At 36.9% G+C, this 23825-nt stretch overlaps 1 protein-coding gene across 2 annotated transcripts; it reads right to left on the bottom strand.

Annotated features, from left to right (window-relative positions):
* Positions 1 to 1986: 1986 nt before the first annotated feature.
* On the bottom strand, positions 1987 to 17281 carry LOC127661942 (repulsive guidance molecule A-like). 2 transcript variants are annotated; one of them, XM_052152909.1, is made up of 4 exons: positions 16798 to 17281; positions 14333 to 14448; positions 5364 to 5881; positions 1987 to 2697 (listed from the first exon to the last, which is right to left on the bottom strand). In XM_052152909.1, the coding sequence occupies exons 1-4, from the start codon at positions 16809 to 16811 to the stop codon at positions 1996 to 1998; spliced, it is 1350 nt and encodes a 449-aa protein (XP_052008869.1). In that variant the 5' UTR covers positions 16812 to 17281; the 3' UTR covers positions 1987 to 1995. The 2 variants fall into 2 exon arrangements, with proteins under 2 accessions (XP_052008869.1, XP_052008870.1); XM_052152910.1 differs by lacking the exon at positions 16798 to 17281 and adding an exon at positions 14554 to 14603.
* Between the last annotated feature and the right edge of the window lie 6544 nt (positions 17282 to 23825).

Consider the following 23825-nt stretch of genomic DNA (forward strand, 5'->3'; position numbering starts at 1 on the left):
GTCCCTCAAAATAGTGGTGCTATGTAAGCATGTGTTTAGAGTGCCAATACGGCTAATGCTATCTAAAATACTGAGTACCAATACACATGAGCTAGCTCACGGCTGAAGAGAAAATGTCCCCATTTCAAACTGTCACAAGAAATGCATGGCAGATGCCCTCAATAGCTCCCTGCACTGAAGTCCATGCACCACACTGTGGTTAGCAGCACCTTTGAATATTATACACAATCAGGACATCTGGTTTGAGCCCAAATACTAAGAGAACCACAATGGTCCCATGAGAAAGTGAGAGAGAGAGAGAGAGAATTCAGCTGTATGGGAGGGAAATTGTTGGCACCAGGACTTGCTCTTCGGCAAAAAGCCTCCGCCATAAATTCACAGATCTACCAAGTCATGAATTAAATGGGGCCTACAGCACAGCCACGTCGACACCCTTTTGAAATGGAGAATGAGGGTTACTCTTTAAGAAGCAGTAAGGATGACTGATCTGCCTACAGGGCTTGTGGATCCCATCTTAAATGCCAAGAGTTGTATTAGGAACATGGCTCTTTCCTGGATATAAGTTGATTGTAAGGCTACATACTGCAAACTGACATGATTATTTTTTTAATGTTCTACTTTTTTTTTTTTTTTTCAGAAGCAAGTGTTCTTTTCTCATATACAACTGTGTCTTTGACCACAACATCAAATGGCTTGAATTTGTTTTTTGACTGAACAATGACATTTACTTTGTAAACACAAAGTAAAGAGGGAAATTTTCTGTGATTAATACACAACCAATATGACAATGGAGAGAATACAATAAATATTTTCAAGATTATAACACCTAAGCAGTGTAGGTGCTGTTTGACATGATTGACTCACTGAAAACACTTTTTATATAAAATTAACGAAAGAGCTCTTGGCAGGCAGTAAAACTTCTTATTGACACATGAACCACCAAACCAGAGCTACATTAGAACCCTGGGGGCAATATACAGATATTAGGACACACACACACACACACACACACGTTGGTGCAGCTGATGGTTGGTGAAAATAATTTTTATACTGTACAAACTATAGATTCTATCCCCTAACCCTACCCCTAAACTTAACCCTCACAAAAAACATTCTGCATTTTTACATAAAAAAACAAAACAAAACATAGTTTAGTATGTTTTTTAAGTGATTTGAATTATCGCGACACTAGAAATGTCCTCATAAACCACATTTATATCATAATAGCCTTGCAATTTCCAGTCTGTAACCTAAAAGATTTCCTCATAAACCACCCAAACCCACCCACACACACATTCATACAATCACCTACGCAATAATACACAATTTGCTTACACACACACTTACAGACAAACTATACAACAGGCCTGGTGTTATGGCCTATTAATCTCCACTTTAGACAACATGTCAGACTTTCTAGTCTGACATGGCCTTGGCCAGGGGGTTTCCTCTTGAAAGCTAATGCTTTTCCAAAGATGGAGCTTCTTGAAATAGTGAACTCCTGCTGGCCTCCATCTTTAGGAGACATTAATAAAAGCTCGTGTCATGTCCTCCAGCCTTGCTCCGGGAGAAATACTTCACCACTCACTTGGCATAAAGTGAACTGAAGACCATCTCCAAACTATTCTTTCTGCAAAGGACCATCCCAATCTCACTCCTGTCAGTAGAGGAGAGTTTAATCTAAGCCGAGTCTCAGGACCTCTTCGCACTGCCATCTACTTTGCTGAGCAGTTATGATCACTGCAGTTATGGGTGGAGCTGCAGAAATGCTCCTTCTCTGGCCTGATGAACAAACATGCATGGTGATGACAAGATGAGTCCATGGCTGAGATGAGCATGACACAAGACACACAAGAGTGAAAGCCCTCGTCAGAAGCTTGGGTTTTAGCTGAGAAGCCCAGCCTCCGGTAGATGAAATGAAACATGGCGAGAGCAGCATTTCACATGCACACAGCTTCTTACAACCATCTATTAAAAAAGGATGTCCAATGGGAACTACAGATAAATGGAACACAAGTCCGTCCACAACTTTGCGGTAACAAGGCTGAAAAGGACAAAGAAGCTAATACCAATGTTTTTGGAGGCAGAATTGAATATTGTATCTCTTTCAAAGAGATGGTACTTGTCCTTGTTTGAATGTAGAATTTTAACATCCTCAAAGGCATAGTAGGCAGCCAGGGTAAAGTTGATGTCCCCAGAAGATATCAGGTCAAAAACACAAGATTGGAAATACAAATCCTCGACTGGAAGACGTTCTTTGCACTTGGCCATGGCTGACAGGTAGGTGAAGCCATGGGCAGGGCTGCCTGGCCGGCCCCTACCTAAGCCATGGCTCTCTGCAGCCCGCATTCTAAAAGTCCTGAAGTCAATTTGCTGGTTGGCAGGGCAACCATGCAGACACAGGTAAAGATCCTGGTTGTCTTGGTCTTCCACCGAATTCACCACCTCCTCTGGCATCCGCACTGCAAAGGTGAGGTAGCGGCCAACCTGCCGAACTACAATAGTGGTGCCAATGTATCGTGCCTGGATCTCCACATGTTGTCCAGGCACCTTTTCTACCACACGTAGGGTGTTGGCCCCATGGCGGTCACCTCCATTCTTTGAACCATCAGCAAAAGCAGCTGGAAGCTCATCGGTCTCTGCATGGTACATCTTCTGGTCTACACACTCCTGAAAGTTCTTGAAGATGATTGTTAGCTGTGGAAAAGAGGAAATAAAATTAAGTTAGAGCAAGCCATTTGTACGATTATTTCAGCAGTATAGAGCATAACAGTGCCAGTCCACTTTTTCAGCCATCTTGGTTCTAGAAGTGTTTTTCCATTAATTTTTTTCCATAGGGATTACATGAAATCCTTCATAAAAGAGTTCTAAACCATGAATTAATCTAACCAGCTCCAAGAGGAATAACAACATTACAAACTTTGATTTGAAGAAAAACTGTTGAAAATTGGACAAAAAGATATTTGACATCTTTATTGAAGGAATTAACTATAATCCCATGAAGCATTGCATGTAATTAATGTAATACAAATAAAAATGATAGAAAATATAAAACTATTGATTTATAATTGTTCATTATAAGTATAGAACCAATAAATGTAAAGTATATTGCAAAATATTCATATATATTCAAATATATATGTAGTTTAAGAGTGTAGGGAGAATGACTTGATAGCATCGTTCGGATCAAACCAGACTGCATCATCATGGGAGTCAACGCTGGACACTTTTGCCGCAGTTTGTTTGCCGGGATTTTCTTATTAGTGGATTCAGGATCATGTGTAGTATAGTTCTTCACCAGGAAATCCGCTATTAAACTATATTTTTATCAAATACATTTGAAATAATGCAGACTAATGGTTTTAGCAGAAGCATATACCATAGATTAACAACTTTGGAACTCATACTAGATCTGTATTCCAAGGTTTATAAATTATCATTCAAAATCATTTCCCATTTGGAAATATTTGAGATATTTACCTCCAAAAGCAGACCGTTGCTCTCTATTAAGAATAATTTTTATTTTGTCCATAAAATATTGAAAATATAATACAACAATATAATATAACACACAGACTGCAATAATTCAGGAACTGAAAAATGACCAAAATACACATTTAATTGTAGAAATGGGTCATATTAAACAACAGCATTTTGAAATGGCAATCTAGACAAATTTGTGTACAAAAATACATTTGAAAAGTTGTGTACAAAAATAAATAAAAGTGCACAACATTTTGACTTGATTAAAATGCCACATTTGTTTAATCAAAACAAGCCAACAAAGAAAAGTCAGAGATATCAAAACAATTTAAGCACCACTGCATAATGATTTTGGCTAATTACTGCATAACTGAGCCTTGTCTATATTAAACCAGAGGATTGTGTAGTGCAAACCCTCCAAGCCTAGCAGCTTTCATAATGTCACATTTCAGCAGCAGCTCAAGATACAGGGGGCCAATGTAAACGCACTCTGGAGAAAAACAGGTCCAGTCTATGTTACAGCAGGCCTCAGTATACAGACACAAAGACAATCCATTCATGCTGCTCAGAGCCTGCCTGTGAACCTCGGATTCAGCTCCAGGGAGTGGACTAGTGCCAGCTAGAGAGCACAGCCTGCACAGGGGCTAATTAGAGAAGGCTGATCCTACCTCTGACTCCTACAGCAAGCTGCCATTAGGAGGCCAATAGGCTGCTGACACATACGTGACCTCGGGATGTCCAGGCTGCTCTGATCTTAGTGAAGAGAGGGGAAAGATGTGTGCAAGTGTCTGTGTATGTTTGAGTTGTGAGGACAGTCAGTTTAACTAAATCACCCTATAATCACTAATGGTCAGTAATCTGCCCCATTATCCCCACCCACCCAAGGCTAGTTCTTCTCAGTACAGCAAGAGCTTGTTTAAAGCAAAGGGCTTAACAATAAATAAGGGACGACTTGTTTGCACAGGTGTCATCTGCCTACAATATTGTTTTCACTTTTGCCTTGCTAAAATAACCTCTGAGCCACTGTCATTTATTTAAAAACAGCCAACTTAACAAAAATATAATTATCCCTTTCCCTTAGAAAAAAATGTTAATGGTGAATCATTAGCGAAAATTGGTCTGTTTCTAAATGTGACTGAGTTAAAAGTTCTTGTGTTGTTTCTCCTATCCTCAGTGATGCTCAACGGGGGCCACAAGGAAAAATGTCAACCCCCGGTCAAACAATTAGAGCAGTCTAAAGGACATTAGATGAAATAAATTAGGATTCTACAATCAGACAAAAAAACTTGGTAGTCCTTTCACCTTAGGCTCCACAACTGGCCAGTTCTAAGGCAGCTCCCCAGTTTGTCCAATGTACCGTAAAGAAAAATAATGATAATTTATGAGGTATGAGGGCCAACTAATGCAGAGAAAATCCTGGCAGTTTCCTGTATGGACTGAGCACTTAGTTAAAACAACAAGGCTATTCAATCACATGCAAACAATGGCAAGGACTACCACAGATATAGTAGCATTAGTCTTGGCAGTCTGAAAAAAAGGAGCTGAAGCCTGATAACATTCTAAGTTATTACCTCTTTTACTGCTGGCATTCCCTTAAAAAAATTTTTTATCAGACTTTCATCAATTGTGTTGCTTATCACGTCTTCATCTGTTGTGGACCAGATCCAAATGTAGATCCAAAGTGCAGACAAGCGTCTGCACTCAAAATTCTGCGTTCTCTTCCCACTGGTGAAACCACACTTTCACCATTAACTAGTTCCTTGCTGAAACTTCTAACAACTCTTTTTGGTTGATTTATGGTAGAGGAGAAGCTTGTGAATTGTTACCACAGACTGATGCTGAAATTATATTTGTGTATGTAAGCGTTTTAGTTTTTTTACCTTGCTAGTAGCTGTAGCAGAAGACCCAGGCACAACAGGAGTGTTCGTAACCTGCACAGACAGGTACTTATTGTGAATCAGTGGCCAGGCTCCCTCAACTTTACAAGTCTGAAAGTCATCGTTGAATGTGCGAAGGTGTGGGTCTCCAAAAAAGCCACAATGAGTGTAATTTGGGGGTGCAGTGTCACGTGGTAGACTCCGCTCGTAGTGGCACACCTCTGGACCATCCGACGGTACGTGGATGTCTGGTTGGGGTGGTGGCTGGGCTGGGGGAGGGGGCGTCCGTGCACGAGGTTGGGTAGTGGGCCCTTCTTTGGAGCAGTTGTGTTGGCTCATTAGATCCTCTATACCATGTTGGGCTGAATGGTAGGCCAGGTCTCCCCGGCATGTACGGGCAGTGCGTCGGACACAGTTGTTGTATGCTCGCAGAGCTGTGCAGAACTCTTCTTCTGGGCCAGAGCTGGAGGTGGAGGCCCAGAACTCTGAGTTACACTTGAGGATCTTACACTGCAGAGTTGCTGTAAATAGAAAAGATAGATAGCATAAACATACTGGCGAGAGCAAACAAATCTTTTCGGTAAGCTGTAAGAAAATAAGCATCAACTAGAGTAGCTGACAAAACTGATTTAGCTTTTTAATTGAAAATTAACAGTTAAAATGAAATAAAAAGATGTTGGAGAAAAATGTCAGATTTCTTTAACTCTTTTAATCAAGAACAGTTAATATTCATTTACATCACATTTTATTACTTTTCATATACACTATAGGGATTGCATATCTACTGATTTTTAATAATTGACTAGTCGAGCCCATTACTCGAGTCAAATTAGACTAGTCATTACGTCATTCCACACCCAAACCACCGCAAAGGAGCAAACCGCATCCAGGTAAGCATAACACTGGTATTTTGGTTATATTTAAAGTCTAATTTGCATGTATTGCAGGTTACCATAGCATTTGTTTCATCTTTATCAAAGTAGCCTATGGAATGTTCTGAACATTATCAGTGTTGATACATTGCTCTGCACTTGTGCAATACAGATACAGAGAATGCATAATGTTATTGTTGATACATCGATACCTTGCGTTGTTGAGCAGAAGAACAAAGAAAACAAACACCATTTCTAAGGTGCATTCTGTGTGTGCGTCTTTGAGTCTGACAGAACATCACACCCTATATTTGAACCTTTTCAGTGCAGAGCCACCGGGTTAAACAACCGCTGTATTTCCTACTGACGCGTTTTATAAATCACGAGGTTAGTGACTAGTCTACTTCAGACTGACGTGTCGATTACGTTAGATGTAGTCGACTAGTCTGTGCAACCAAAAATACACATAGTCATAGACTTCAAATTATTTCAGTACTGAACTTTAAATAAAGGTCAGTTTATTATGTTCTGTTCATGAATGCCAGTTGTGCAGCAGGCCCTTCTAACAACACATAAATTCTCTCTACATCTGGACAAAGTGAGGCTTTAATTTCATCAGTAATAAAAAACAACATTCCAAACTAAGTTCCAAGTTTCTGTGTTTTGCCAACTTCCTTGAAGTATAAATGCTCTTAATGCAGTATAAAGAAAGGCTGTTGTTGTTTTGTTGTCTTTTCAAAAAGAAATGTAACAAAAACATGAAAATAAGCCAATTAACATTGTTGATTTTATGTGAAACTTACAAAAATTGTAATGGAATATTTGTATTGTCTATATAACAAGGGAGTAAAAACAACACGTAACATCTATTGTAATACAAAACCAAAAGCAATAAGCATCTAAATAGGCATCATTACAAAGTAATGAACTCTCGACAGGCTTATCTAACTTCATTACCTCATGATGAATGACATCACTTTGTAATAGCAAATGGATTGTGTGCTTTATCGAAAAATGCTTGACTGATTCCAAGATCTTGGTTGGATTATAGTAATTTCACACTGTATAAGGTGCAACTCAAATTAACAGTTTTAAGACAAATGGGAAGGAAACCTGTAAACTGACATTCACACAGACAAAAGTATATTAGTTAGAAGTGCTAATCATCTCATATCAAATTCACACACATTCACACCAAGTGCTCACTTTGCATTGCTAAACAGGTTCTGGGGTGCTTTTGAATAAAGCTCTGTGTGTGTCAGCCACCTTCTCTTAGGAGCAAGGGCAAATGCACATCTGAAAATAAAAATCACTTAAGGTTTTAACAGAAGGGGGTAGCTGTTTGTGTAAGTGTGTGTGCGTATGTGAGGGGTGTGCTCCTAGGACTCTGAATGAAGACAATGCAATTTGCCATTGAGAGGAAACCAGAACAGTCATAAATTAGCCCTGTGTAAAGGGATTAGGTAGAGTTTCATCAGCCATGCAGGGCAGGAGAGAAAGAGGCCTGAGGATTGCCTTAAAGAAACAGGATCTCTGGAAAGAAACTGGCTCTAGGACCAATGGGTGGAACATATAGTAGGTCTCACCATTCCACAGGTCAAACGGGATATGAGATCTGTCCAGAGCAAAAGGCAGTAATCAAAGGCAAAAGCTATTTTAATCACATTCCCCTTCCTCAGATTGCAAAAGCTGAAATGAAGGTGGAAAGCTTTTCAATCCTGTTTTTTATGATTTAAAGAAGACCTATTTCATTTGATAAAATTATGATTTGCAATATGTGGAGGCGAGGGAATGGTCGAGCCTTCATCTGGAAAGACAGTAAGCGGTAAGGGTTCTCACCTGAGATGAATAGCTAGAAATAGCTTGTTTCTGTGTTCGCAGTGAGAGACGGGGGAAATAAAAAGGGCCAGTCCTCAGAGTGTGGGGTGAGAGAGAGTGAGACAGACACCTGAAGCTGTGTGTGTTGATTGCCCGGCTCTTAACGATAGATTGAAGCTTCTCCGTTTTGCCTTATGCGAATGTGTTTATTGTTGTGTGTATTAATAAAAAGAGACTGTTGAACTGTTGAACTGTTACACAATAGATTCGCATAGACATGCCAAAACTAAAAATGTAACATGGCACTTTCCTCTAAAAACAAAGCCAAAACTTTACACAGTACAATTGTTAGATTTTATTAGAATGTTTTTAGTTGTTACCAAATTATTGTGTATATTTCTTTGTAGGCTTTGTCACACACCTTCCACTTACTAGCAACAAAGTGCATTTACCACTCGTCTGATAAGGGACAATAAGCTAATTTAAGAGGTCAATGACTAGCTCTTGCATGATTGCCTTTTTTTTTTTTATTTTATCCTCTTTTTATCCCAATTTGGAATGCCCAATTCCCACTAGTGGAGGACAAGTCTCACGTGGCTCACTGTGCTTGACACCGCAGAGATTCAGAGCACGTGGAGGCTCATGCTACTCACTGCGATCCACGCACAACTTACCACGCGCCTCATTGAGAGCGAGAACCCCTAATCCCCTGACCACGAGGCGGTTACCCCATGTGACTCTACCCTCCCTAGCAACCGGGCCAATTTGGTTGCATAGGAGACCTGGCTGAAGTCACTCAGCACGCCCTGGATTCAAACTCACGACTCCAGGGTTGGTAGTCAGTGTCAATACTCAATGAGCTACCCAGGCCCTCGGCAGGTGGTTTTAGTGTTGTGGCTGATCGGTGTATGCTAAAACACCCCATTATACAGGTGAAACTCGAAAAATTAGAATATCGTGCAAAAGTTCATTAATTTCAGTAATTCAACTTAAAAGGTGAAACTAATATATTATATAGACTCATTACAAGCAAAGTAAGATATTTCAAGCCTTTATTTAATATAATTTTTATGATTATGGCTTGCAGCTTATGAAAACCCCAAATTCAGAATCTCAGAAAATTCTAATATTACATGAAATCAATAAAAAAAAAGGATTTTAAATACAGAAATGTCGGCCCTCTGAAAAGTATAATCATGCATATGTACTCAGTACTTGGTTTGGGCCCCTTTTGCATTAATTACTGCCTCAATGCGGCGTGGCATGGATGCTATCAGCCTGTGGCACTGCTGAGGTGTTATGGAAGACCAAGATGCTTCAATAGCGGCCTTCAGCTCTTCTGCATTGTTTGGTCTCATGTCTCTCATCTTTCTCTTGGCAATGCCCCATAGATTCTCTATGGGGTTCAGGTCAGGCGAGTTTGCTGGCCAATCAAGCACAGTAATACCATGGTCATTGAACCAGGTTTTGGTACTTTTGGCAGTGTGGGCAGGTGCCAAGTCCTGCTGGAAAATGAAGTCAGCATCTCCATAAAGCTTGTCTGCTGAAGGAAGCATGAAGTGCTCTAAAATGTCCGGTAGACGGCTGCGTTGACTCTGGACTTAATAAAGCACAGTGGACCAACACCAGCCGATGACATGGCTCCCCAAACCAACACAGACTGTGGAAACTTCACACTGGACTTCAAGCATCTTGGATTGTGTGCCTCTCCATTCTTCCTCCAGACTCTGGGACCTTGGTTTCCAAATGAGATGCAAAATTTGCTCTCATCAGAAAAGAGGACTTTGGACCACTGAGCAACAGACCAGTTCTTTTTTCTTTAGCCCAGGTAAGACGCTTCTGACGTTGTTTGTTGTTCAGGAGCGGCTTGACAAGAGGAATATGACATTTGAAGCCTCAGTCCACTCCTTGTGAAGCTCCCCACACATTTGAATGGCCTTTTCCTGACAATCCTCTCCAGGCTACAGTCATCCCTGCTGCTTGTGCACCTTTTTCTTCCACACTTTTCCCTTCCACTTAACTTTCTATTAATGTGCTTTGATACAGCACTTTGAGAACATCCAACTTCTTTTGCAATTACCTTTTGAGGCTTTCCCTCCTTGTGGAGGGTGTCAATGATGGTTTTCTGCACAACTGTCAGGTCAGCAGTCTTCCCCATGATTGTGAATTCAACTGAACCAGACTGAGAGACCATTTAAAGGCTCAGGAACCCTTTGCAGGTGTTTTGGATTAATTAGCTGATTAGAGTGTGACACTTTGAGCCTACAATACTGAACCTTTTCACAATATTCTAATTTTCTGAGATTCTGAATTTGGGGTTTTCATAAGCTGTAAGCCATAAACATCAAAATTATATCAAATAAAGGCTTGAAATATCTTACTTTGCTTGTAATGAGTCTATATAATATATTAGTTTCACCTTTTAAGTTAAATTACTGAAATTAATGAACTTTTGCACGATATTCTAATTTTTCGAGTTTCACCTGTATGAGCATTGTGCGCTGTGCTTGTAGTAGTAGATGACAGAAAAGAGCAAACATTCACTGTGAAGTGTGCAGCGGCTGCAGACTATATACTTTATATATACTTTATATAATTAAATTGCAGCAGTTTTGCTCTTTCATAATCTCGCTGGGCAATATAACCACTGTCTAATCCAGAGGTGTGAAACTACTGTCAAAAACACAGAAAATGGAAAAGCCTTCACATCAAAATAAAAGCTTGATTCAAAATAAAATGTTGACTCATGAAATTGGAGGAATTGCGACAGAATTTTTTTTACTAAGGTTAATTATAATGTAATATATTTACTGTTATAATAATTACATTAAAACTATATCTAACAAACAACAGCACTATACATACTGAATAGAAGTTTTTATCAATGTTTTCATTTATAATGTGATGCTCTGTGCAGCACTTTATTTAACTAAAATAAGACCAGTGTTGTGTTTTAGATTATGCTGTGAGGATCTTTACTGAAGCACTTCATTTGATAAAAAATTGCAATGGTATGATGAAAAGTAATTGTTCTATTTTCAACACTTCAAGGAAACATGTAATTGATTTAATTTATTATTATTTACATTGATGCAGTTTACCTGGTTAAATAGCCTTAAGAAAAATGTTCAATACCATATTAACAATTTTTTTGTGGTATCGAAATATTGTACAGAATACAGAAATGTTGGTACTGTGAAATCCTAACTGAGATACAAATTATTTAATAATCACATTCTCAAAAACACGTGCGACCCATAATCATGTGAGAGTGCCTAATACACATCCAGCCCGCTTTTAATGACAAAATTACCATTCCCCTTTGGTAATTTTCTGGGAACTCCTAACATTTCAGGAATGTTCTTTTTAGATTATATTTTCATAACCATATGCTAACCTTTCCAGAATTTTTTGTAAGAACCTAATAAGAACCAGACACCACAGACTTTTAATTATATTAACATGCTAATTATAATTACTACACACTAAGGTTATCTCTAGGAGACATTTTTGGCATTTTTAGATTTTAAGACTATGCAAGATTATTTGGCCCATTTATGAACCATGTTTTGCTACTTTTAAAAGTTTGTTTAGAGAGGCTTTACTGTGTTTGAGTGAACAATGTTTGGAAATGTGTCCCTTTAATCAATTTACCAAGTATGGTAAAGGCATGTTATAGATGATGAGAAAATGCCAGTAATGCAGGATTGCCTCCCCTCCCCAAAACACAACAGCACGTCTCTGCCAGAACTGTGGGGAACACTGCAGTAGTGCATTAGACTCGAATCCAACTTTAGAATCCAACTTTAGAATCATTGGTACGTTTCATTCATGCAGTTTAAACAATTGCTTTATCAATACAACTCTGAGAATCAACACTCCAGCGTTGCACATGAAAAGGCAACATTTAGCAATTATTTTTTTGCATCTTCTTTTTTATTTTTAAACTAATTTAGATAAAAAGAATTGAACTAATTAGCGACATTTCAATACCATTTCAAATCACTATTTGTAGGAAACAGCTTGAAAGCTATTTTTAAAATAATAATATTAATAAATCACTATACTGTACACTGACGTAGGGCTGCAACAACTAATCGATAAAATTGATTATTATCGATAATGGAAATCATCGGCAACGAATTTCGTTATCGATTATTTGGATATATGCTGCAAGCACAGAGAAGCTCTGTCAGTGAAGTCACTTTAAGCTGCAGACAAGCTGGAGCAGAAAAAAAAACACAACCTAAGTTGTCCAGTGCATGAGAGCACTTTATAAACACTTTAAAGAAGATCATAATAAGCCTACAGTTTAATGTGGAGTGGTTGCTGCATCAGGTGTGTTGAAAGAGTGTTTGCTTAAGAGTTGTTTCTCTCCAGCACATGAAAAAATTAACATTTTACTGCTATTTTCTGTTTTATAATGTATACATGTTATTAACGACCTGGATCGGTATCGGCTCTGATACTGACATTTTAGATGGATCGGGTATTGTCCAACAAGTCCGATCCAAATCCTATACTGTGTGTTAGTCATGTTCGTTCCTGTCAAGCTCCAAAAATGACATAAAAGAAGCAGAAAAACACAACTGAAGTAGTTAAAATGACTCGTGCATTTTATTCAAAGCCACTTGAAGACCTGTGATAGCTCTATCAATCAAAAAAGGCTGTGTTAATAAGTAAATGTATAATAAGAACATGCCTACAAACAGACAAATACAGGACTTCCTGGTGAGTTCAGTATGTCAAAATAAAAGTCAGAGGGTTTTAAATTTAAAGGTGCATGATTGAAATATATTACTGTTGTGTTTAAAATTCTAAAAGTCAATAATAATAATAATAATGTATTATTATTATTATTATTTGTTTACAAATGATACAAATATTTATGTTTAATGGGTTAAAAAAAATAACTGTGAATGAAAAGTGAACTGATATCTTACAAATAAATTGAACAAAAAAAGAGAGATCCGAACCCTTTAAAGTCCAGATACAAGTTGAATATTTTTTGCAAAAAATTAAAAATAAACTGCCTTCTTTTCTCCTGAACACTTAGGCTGGAATTACTGTTAATTTTGCTGCTGCTTTGATTACTCGTGCAACATCATATCGCGCTTTCAGTTTCAATGTAATCAATTGTGCAGCTTTCATTGATGTCACGTTGATGTCTCACATTAAAGTGTGCGGTTTAAGGTGTTTTAGATGTAATACAAAGAGCACCGGGGTAAGACTTTTCAGCGCGAGAGTGAATCTACACTGTATTTACAGATGACTGTACTATATTAAACTGTACATAATGCTGAATATAATGTATAATAATGCTAAGGGTCCTGATATTTGTTAGTGCTCCAGATAATGCCAAATGTAATGTCTGATTCCACCAGTAAATTTATACCATCCACATATTTGTGAAAGAATATAAATATTTAAGAAACATGTAATCAGCAAAAATAGCATTTTAAAACATACAGTATTTTTTGAAAATATTTAAAATGTATATAATCTGTGACCGTGTAAAAGCATACTGTATGTATCTAACATAATTATGATTTTTTCAGCTGGACAGAATTATTAATATTTATATTCTGTTACTATTGCCCTCTGCTGGGCTGATTTTTTTGTTCCACTCCATCCCTGGTGGATCATTTTACTCTTTAAGGAAGAGTACTTTTTGTTCTACAAAGTTTTACAAGTAATGAAAGGAACTGTTTTGCACGTATACTGAAATAATAATAATAATAATAATAATAATAAATTCAAACTTAACATTTCATGATTCAGGCTTGGTTCAATGTTTTGTGAGAGTATAGAATCATGAATTCAGTAATCTAAATCATTCCAAATACTTATGGCCTTTATCATTTCTGTTTTTTTTTGTTTTTTTTTATAATATTTTGATAAAATACAAGAAATAAAATTTCCTTTTTTTATCAGATTAATCGATTAATTGAAGAAACAATCAAAGACTAATCGATTATCAAAATAACTGTTAATTGCAGCCCTACACTGATTCATTTTATATGTAACTTTTACAACACATAACTGGGTCATAATGACTAAACAAACTACACCCAACTGCATTTCATTTGCAACCAACAAATTGTGTTTGTCGTCCTTATTATACTGCTCTGAATGTTCGCTGTTTTTATTTCAGTGTAGCTAATATAGAAAACTTCATTACTTCGACTACTAAATACAAAGTTATATATACATACAGTATCCTCATTTTCCACTCCTAAAAAATGTATTCATTATATTCTTTATGACTAATCTTTTTCTTACCTGCTGGAAACAGACAGAGAAACACCACAAGGAACTTGCAGACTTCTAGCGCGGATGGTCCTGCTCCTTTCCCCATAACCATCCATCCAGCACGGGACAGCACTTCTCTCCTCTCCCTAGTCAAAACAACAAAGTGAAGGTAAGCGAATTAGACCAATGCTGCAATTTTACGCTTGATTATTAGTTGTTGAATAACATTCATAATAACTCCGAAAACATGCCGTCTTTCCTTCGCACCAATCTTGTAAAATTTGTCATAGGTGTTCTCTGTGTTCACACATTCCCCAACCCTCCCTAGAAACATGCCATCGATCTTTCAGTTTGCTAGTGCCAATAAGGTGCAGCCTTCTGTGAAGTGCACCAATAAGAAGTCGATTTTTTAACACCAACCCCACTAGTTTCAAATTACTCCTGAGGTTTGAAAAGTAGTTTGCCATGTAGGCTGAGAACCCATGCAATTGAGAATAATATTTGTTACTCTTTTACACATAGTAAAATAATCATAACTAAAGTCTGAATAATAGCCTACTTTACAGCATGGTGCATGCATGTTACTTTACAGCATGGTGCATGCATGTTAATTTCTGACAAACTATTGATTGTAGGCCATATGTTGATATATCAAGGTAAATGTATTAGCCTTCATCATTTTCACTGCTTAACAAATCAACAGTGCAATTGATACCATTCACTTGTCTCACAAAGTTTATTTCACCCATTAAAGGCACATGAATTCATGAAAAGCAAGAGAGGGCATGCTAAAATAAGTTATGTATCATGTTAAATGATTATTAACACTGACATATAAATTTAGTCTTCATTAGAATACTGACCAGAAAACTAAATCTTTTTGACTCCAAAGCCCTGCATTGTAGGCTACAAGACAATATTCGAAGGTCCCCCAGAAACAAGGGAGTGTTGATAGATTAAAATACTTAATTACAATTAATTTTGACATTTTAGCTGTTTTAACATTAGTTAGGTTGTAACAATATAACTCATTTTAAATAATATTAAGTCATCTTGTGGCCCCCTTGGGGGTTTACTGAGCTGGTTGAGATCCACTGCACAAGACCAACAACAAATTGATTTTAGGGAGTGCATGGGATGAGCGAGATGCTTCAATGTCTAATCCAAACCTATATTTCAAATCAGAAGTGGAAGTGAATGCCACTCCACATATAACTAAACTGCAACGCCATTATTCATGCCGACCTGTGACATGCATAGGTTATCTCTGTCAACATAAATCCCAACCTCCGAAGCCAACATATTTAACAGGAGTTTATTCTTCCAACAATATATTGTAGTATTGCAAAGATTGCGGGCTGTGGCCCATTCCAATCACTATAAGATAACCTACTATAAGTAATGTGCATTATACTGTATGTCTTATAGAAAATAGAAAATGTGCTGTAACACTAGTCAAGAAATATTTTCAGGTTTGTGTCAAAACACATTTCTTTCACTTACAGACTGCCTGACAAATCCATTTTCCTTTTTAATAAGTTGCATTACTAAAGTATGTGAAATGGGTATATAATACACATATTAATAGTAAAATGCATATAATACTGTCAAAACAAATGCTGCCCATCTAAAACCATAAAAGCTTTAAGCAATGTAAAGATACTATCCACCAAGAATACAATGTTCCAATAATGACATCATTTGATTTTAAAGTTCTTGTTGAAATATTAACAACTCGTGCATTATTTGAAAGGGCCTACAGATGAGGATAGAGTGTGGATATGTTATAGGCTATGGTTGTGTTTTGATGGATCAGCTGTTACAATCCAATAGATGGCGCTTGCACAGTGTTGGAGAATGAATGATATATCCAGAGATGCGTTCTCGTCCATAGTTTCATTTATGGTTCTCTCATTTATAACTGTGAAGTCTTCATTTTCTGTAAATGTTTGAGAAAATAACTTGGATGGAGGTAGCCTACTGCATTAAGCCAAAACTATATATGATATCCCATCTTTAATGAGGTAGACAGATCGTGTCAACTCAACACCAATATAAGCTAACAATATGGGAATTTGTTTGATTTCTAGATTAAACTGTTAAAACGCAGAGGTAAGCTACATAATGTAGCCTATATAGCAAATCATTGTAATGTTAATATGCATATAACCTAAAAGTATAATTGTCTCTCCTCTATTTTAACTAATTAACAAAACATCCTTAAAAATAGTAAATACAAGCCTTATTTTATTTATTTTATATTTTTTGTCTAATCTTGAAGCAAAACATTAGGGTCACTTGGAATGAGACGCAGACTTCAAAACTTACCGTGAATAACTGTAAAAATGGAAACCCGATGCAGTGAACATACATTTTGGCTATATCATTTGATAAGAGTGGTTGAAGATGACAAATCAAATTAAAGTACCGCTGCAGTGTGTTACGACTAATAATGCATTTTAGAAGAAGTTGTAAAGATACGACCGAGTACCCACCTTTTCGAATGCATGGAGCTCTTCAACTCTTTCGGGTTGAATTTCTTTGCGGAACCGGGATGAAGCTCGTGGGTCGAATCCGGTTTACAGCGTGTGCGAGCGTGTTTTGTATTAGTAATCCGAAATTCTATACATCGATGTTAAACTTGAGGTAAAACGCTGATGTTGTCCCTGCATGGTGTCCCCTATTCCGTACATGCAATATCAGATAATTTTGATGTCGAGATAGGTATTTATCTAATGACTGTTAATCTACTTGCGGTGTCTAATGTTATTTTCGTCTCGTAGTGAAACGACGACCTCCGTAGTACCCGTCAACCAGTTTAGCGACACATTCACGATAAAAAAGAAAACCTCGCAGATATTTTCGAATCAACAGTGTTCCTCATTTTTCCGCGCTATTCCCAAATTCCTCTCTGCTCTGTCTCTCAGGAGTGTAGTAGGAAGAGCCCTCGGGGCAGTACTGTTGATAGCGCTGGCTCGTTTCCTCGCCTCAGTGTTGTGAAATGACTAGTTTGAAAGTGTGAGACACAACGATCAGCGCTGCGTGACGCCGCTGCAGTCTCAAAACTCCCCTTACTGCCAGATAGTGAATGCACATCTCTATAAAATCAAGCCTTAAATATACATGATCATGATCAACACGTTTGATATCACCCAAACGACTATTTGAATTCTAAACTAGGCTTATACAATTATGAATTATAGCACACAGACACCTATAGGCTACTATATGTGTGTGTGTGTGTGTGTGTGTGTGTGTGTGTGTGTGTGTGTACTAACAATTCATTATAATTACAATAATTTTAAATGTAATTAATTACAATTAATTCATTATAATTAATTACAAGTGTTATTACACATTGTTTTGTTGGAGACACACACACACACACACACACACACACACACACACACACACACACACACACACACTTTTTAGCCACTTGTGAAAACTGTTGAATAGTGTGGATGTCTTCAAAAATAATGCCAAAAATTGTTTTCATATATCAATTACATTTTTTTTTTACATTTTTATGCATTTGAAAGACGCTTTTATCCAAAGCGACTTTCAGTGCACTTATTACAGGGACAATCCCCCCGGAGCAACCTGGAGTTAAGGGCCTTACTCAAGGGCCCAACAGTGGCATCTTGGTGGTGCTGGGGCTTGAACCCCCGACCTTCTGGTCAGTAACCCTGAGCCTCAACCACTGAGCCACCACTACCCCATTAGTGTCATACAAGGTGCAGTAAACATAAAACAAGCTGAATCAATATATTGTGTGACCACCTGTGCCTTCAAAACAGCACCAGTTCTCCTAGGTGCACCTGGACACAGTTTTTGGTTGTTGGCAGATAGGATGTTCCAAGCATCTTGGAGAATTAGCCACACATCTTCTATCTATAGGCTGTCTCAATTGCTTCTGTCTCTTCATGTAATCCCAGACTGACTCAATGTTCAGTGGGGGACTCCATTGGGTTCATGGCTTATGTTACAGGGTTCCCTGTTCTTCTTTTCTGTTCTTTTCTTTCTGCAAAAGTAATGGTTGGGAGTCTAAAACTGAAGATATAAATAACCATCAAGACAAATGTTTTTTGTTAAACATCTTATGTGCCTAACACTTTTGCACAGTACTGTGTGTGTGTTTATATATATATATATATATATATATATATATATATATATATATATATATATATATATATATATATATATATATATATATATATATACATATATATATATATATATATATATATACATACATACATATATATATATATATATATATATATATACATACATACATACATACATACATACATATATATATATATATATATATATATATATATATATATATATATATATATATATATATATATATATATATATATACATACGTAATTAATATATACATACATACATATTAATTGTTTACATTTACATTTACATTTATGCATTTGGCAGACATTTTTATCCAAAGAGACTTACAGAGCCCTTATTACAGGGACAATCTCCCCAGAGCAACCTGGAGTTAAGTGCCTTGCTCAAGGACACAATGGTGGTGGCTGTGGGGATCGACCAACAACCTTCTGATTAACAGTTTTGTGCTTTAGCCCACTACACTACCACCACTCAGCACATTGTTTTGTTATTCCTATTTTATTTAAGTTTGGTCTGTGTAATAGTATATAGTATGTGTGAAATGGGCACAGTGATTACATGATAACAAAACATGTCATACAAATGAATTGCATCAGCTAGATTTTGCTTATTGTTGGGTGTAATGATGCAACATCACTCTAAAAACAGTCAACACACTGTTATATAATTAGACAATTTAAATGTAAGTGGCACGGATCCAGAAAGTAACTCAACCTAGTAAGTGCTAAAACCAAAAACTGGCTGCTCTGAGTCATGTACTGGTATACCAAAAGAGCAAATTCACATTTTAGAACCTTGAACAACCTGGCTGTTGGCAATCATAAATAAAAAAAGCCTAATGCTTGACAACCTAAAATGCACCTTGACTTAATATAGTTACATGATTGTGTACACATTCTATTTTCAATGCTATGACAATGTCTTTATGAAAATTACAAATGCTTAAAGGGTATCACTTTTACATTGATCTGCTAGTTTTCAAAAGGATAGGCTTTCCACCCTGGTGTGAAGAGAATGGCTTTAAAACAGCCGGATGCTGGACATACACCTCAAACACAGCTGGTGTAGGACAAGAAAGAGTGGGGGTGCAAGGGCAAACAGAGAGTTTGCTAAAGCTATATGCTCAGTTGATATATATTTGGCTGACATCTGAGTGATAAACCCTGCATTTGTGAAAAATGTAACTTGCAATCCATTATAGGCATTAACAAAAATGTCAGAGGACGATATGCTCTGAAATAAATTGTATGAACTGTACAGCATTAATTCCATGATAAAATTGAATGTGTCTCAAATTAAAAAAAAGAATCATACCATAAACAATTAAACACTGAGGAAAAAAACACATTAAGTAGAAATGAGAATTGATAAAGAATGCAATACAAGTCTGACAGAGACAAAACAACATAAAAGATGACAAAAATATATCAAGGCCACACAGCTACAAGATGCCACACATGCACTGAATGAAAAGAATGTAATTTATTATAATTCTACCCAACACAAAGACTTTGACTTCAATATATTTTAGCAGTCACTCATTCAGATATGAAAACAGATGCAATCAGTTGTAGTTATTACCACAAGAAATGAAAAAATCAAAAATCAAAAAGGCCCCTCCTTTTTTGCTACCCCTCGATTTCCTTTCATTTGCTTCATGACTGAATACTGACAGGTCCAATCTCATTATGTTTCATGTAATTCATTATAGACACTGTCAGTTTTAGGCACCCACCAAAGGTGAGGATTGGATTTGCCAGAGAGTGAGCTATTACAGCCAGTAATTATGGGAAGAAAGCATGGGATCCTTATGTGGGTGAAAACCTTTAATTTTCCAATTTGTCTTGTGAAAAGGCGAAGGATTGGGCACAGTCTGGTAAAGCGCTCAAATCTGACCGATGTTTATGTTTGTGTAAGAGGCTGCTTTAAGGACGCTATGAGGCATGGTCACACATTTTAAAAGACCACTTAAAAGAATGGGTGGACTGACTTTTCCCTTTCGTTATGGTCTACTTCACTTTATCAGCAGATATGTGGGCTTGGGAATATCCACACTATCTCTCTAAACAGCAGTTTGAAGAATTAAACAGGGCTATCTATCTATCTATCTATGGTAAATGGTCTGCACTTATATAGCGCCTTTTTAAGCCTTAACGGTATTCAAAGCGCTTTACATTGAGTCTCATTCACCCATACACACACACACACACATACACCAATGGTGGCAGAGCTGCTATGTAAGGTATGCCATTGGGAGCAACTTGGGTGTCAGTGTCTTGCCCAAGCACACTTCGGCATGTGGAGTCGTGTGTGCCAGGATTCGAACCACCAACAACACTATTTTGGTTGAATAGTTTTCCGACAGAAATCTCACACTATTCTATTTGTAAATAGAAGTATACATGATAATACACACAATAGGTTGGCTTTATAAACATTGCTGTATTTCATCTGTGGAATCTTATTGCTTCTCATAAATTCAGGCTATGACAGAACTGATGAATTCCGGTTTGTTTACATTCTCAGTCAGCCCTGTTTTTGCTTGAGGAACATTCATTTTAGTTATGTGTTGTACAGGACCTATTTTGGCAAATAGATTTGTCTCACTCATCAACAATTTTAATCATATGACTCATAATAGCAGAGAACTATTATCATGACATGACCTCGATCAGGTATATTGCATTTAAACCAATAATGTAGGTTGTTCTGTACTGATATTGTTTTCATTGATCCTTTTTAAAGAATTCATCAATAAAGAGTTTAAAAACACATGCATTGAGGCAGTAAAGAGTAGTACCTATTTGTAAAGGCAATCACACATACCGTATGTTCACATTAACAAAAAAATATTTCCCCTTTTCCATTCTCAGCACAACAATTGCTTCTCACAGAATGAGAGTCTGATAATTCAAAATTACTCTCACCAATCTCAAGCAGATTGACTTGAACGCCAGACTGACCCTGTCGTCAGTCATTCCCTGCTGATAAGGTATAGTGATTCAGCAATAAGTAATAACAAATGAAGCCAAAGCATGTCGTAGACAAACTCCAAACAAATATGTCAAAACAGCCGACTAGGAACACCCCCATCTGGGACTGCTGTGCCAACTGAAATAACTACCTTCATTTATCTCTTTCTCCCACAGCGCAGATCAGGATAATCCCTCTCTTTTAGACTTCATGCATAATGCATCAAACTAATCCTCAAGAATGAGTGGCAGGTGATTATAATTACTTAGGTATGACCGCATCTAAAAAACTCAGGTTTCCAATTGTCTCATTATCTCAAATGATCATTATACATTCTGATTGTAATATATTCAAATTAAGTGAATAGCTATTAATTATGGACTTCCCATGGAAATCATGGATCATAGTTGTCTATGAGGAATGGAAAGATTATCTGTGTGAGTGGCAGCATGAGTTGGGAAAGAGTGAGAAATGTCTTTACCATCCATTGAAAAGAATCCCAGCTCAGCTTCATGCAATGGTCATTATTGAACTATAGGGATAAATTAGTCCTAAACTGACATCTCCATCTAGTTGTTTTTAGGGGCTTGGCTTAAAGGTAAATAAATGAGGAGGTGGAGTTTACAATACAAATACACAACAAACTGTTTGCACACATACCAAATCCCAGACTGATCTCACAGTGAATTCAGAAACAGTAGGTTGATATTTCTAAAGCAAAACTCAATCAGTGCTTAACTAAATTAGAAGCACTGCCTCCAGTGGCTGAGGCAAGAAGTATTTTTTGAGTGTATGGGCATGTGTGAGTTCCAGCCTGATCTCATGAAATTTATGTGTCAACAATTATGCAAACTAAAATGACATGCTTAATTTCAAGTTTTGCTGCAGTTTCCCAGTGACATGTCCAGCGGTGGGCACCAAAAGAGAGTGAAATGATGTTGTAATCAGACAAGGTTTTTAAGGTCAATATTAGATGGTTGTTATAATGAGTAAAAAATACCTCCCTAACCTAAAACTTTAGCCTAAATGATAATGAGAGGTGAACAAAACAGACTTCATTACACTAAACCAACAGCTAAATCTAACCGATAGTATTCAAAAAGATAAATGAGAGGTGAACAAAACAGACATACTTACCCTTAATGCCTAAGCCTAACCCAGAGCTGTAACCACAATATACTTTTGAGTATTTGCCCCCCCAATAATCAATATCCTTGTTGCTGTTCTGCTGAACCACTCATCAATGTCATATGCCAATCATATAAATTAAGGTGAGACTTAAATTTAAAAAGCTAAGCGGAAACCTTGTGGAGCACTGAGCATCAGCAAACAGTTCAGGTTAAGAGTGTTTGTGTCATGTGAGACGTGCATATCTAACTAAACATGCAATATTTGACCACTGTTTTATGATTGAAATGTTGTACCGACCAACATTAGTGACCCATCCAAGGGTGCAAATTATTCACCAATTGGCAAAATTCGCCTTTTTAAATGTAAAATATGTCATGTACAGTACGTGATGTTTATGTCATTCATAACTGTGAATGTAAAAACATTAACAGAACAGTTTTCAGCATGTCAATCTTAAAACAAAGAGCAAATGTGTGTATATTGTAAAGGAATTGAATAAATGTGGTAATCTGGTAGGCTTTTGAAGTAGCTTTATAGAAAATTTTCTTGACATCGTCTAAGAAAATTATCTTTATAAAAAAAACACAAAGTACAGCATTATTATCACCCTCAGATTAGAACAAGAACATGATAAGACCTGTGAATTGTGACTTCTATTGTGCTTTTAGGTTTTGGCAAGGACAGTGTCATATGTTCTTAATGCAAATATTATTAGATAATAATTTAAAATCAGTTTAAGATTTTCTAAATAATTTCATTGTCATAAATTAATTCTGAATTTTCAACTGCATCTCCTAAGTGTCTACTTTTATAATAGATTGTATTATTTTGTGTATGTTCTTGTCAGGTCTGTGCTTAAAAAATGAGCCACCAGTTAAAGGTGTAGTTCACCTAAAAATGGAAAATGTACTTTTACTCACTCATTTAATCACCCTTATGTTGTTCAAAACCTATATGCTGGGGTTTTTCTTGGAACATAAAAAGAGATACTTTAAACAGCTCTATTCCATAGAATAACAGTTTATAGTGTGCAAGAGCTGTCAAGCTTCAAAAAGGACAAACACTTTTACGTTCTATTAAAGGTTCAGTATAAAGATATCAAAACAGTAGTCCATATCACAAGTGCACTATATTCCAAGCTTTCTGGGGCTGTACAACAGCTTTGTGTAATATGGACTACTTTTATGGTATTTTTATAATGATTTGTTTTTCCTCTTTGGACCTTGACTGCAGTGGTCAGTATGAACTGTTTTTGTGT

The sequence above is a fragment of the Xyrauchen texanus genome, chromosome 21 (genome assembly GCF_025860055.1).
Source record: "Xyrauchen texanus isolate HMW12.3.18 chromosome 21, RBS_HiC_50CHRs, whole genome shotgun sequence".
Taxonomy (NCBI): Eukaryota; Metazoa; Chordata; class Actinopteri; order Cypriniformes; family Catostomidae; genus Xyrauchen; species Xyrauchen texanus.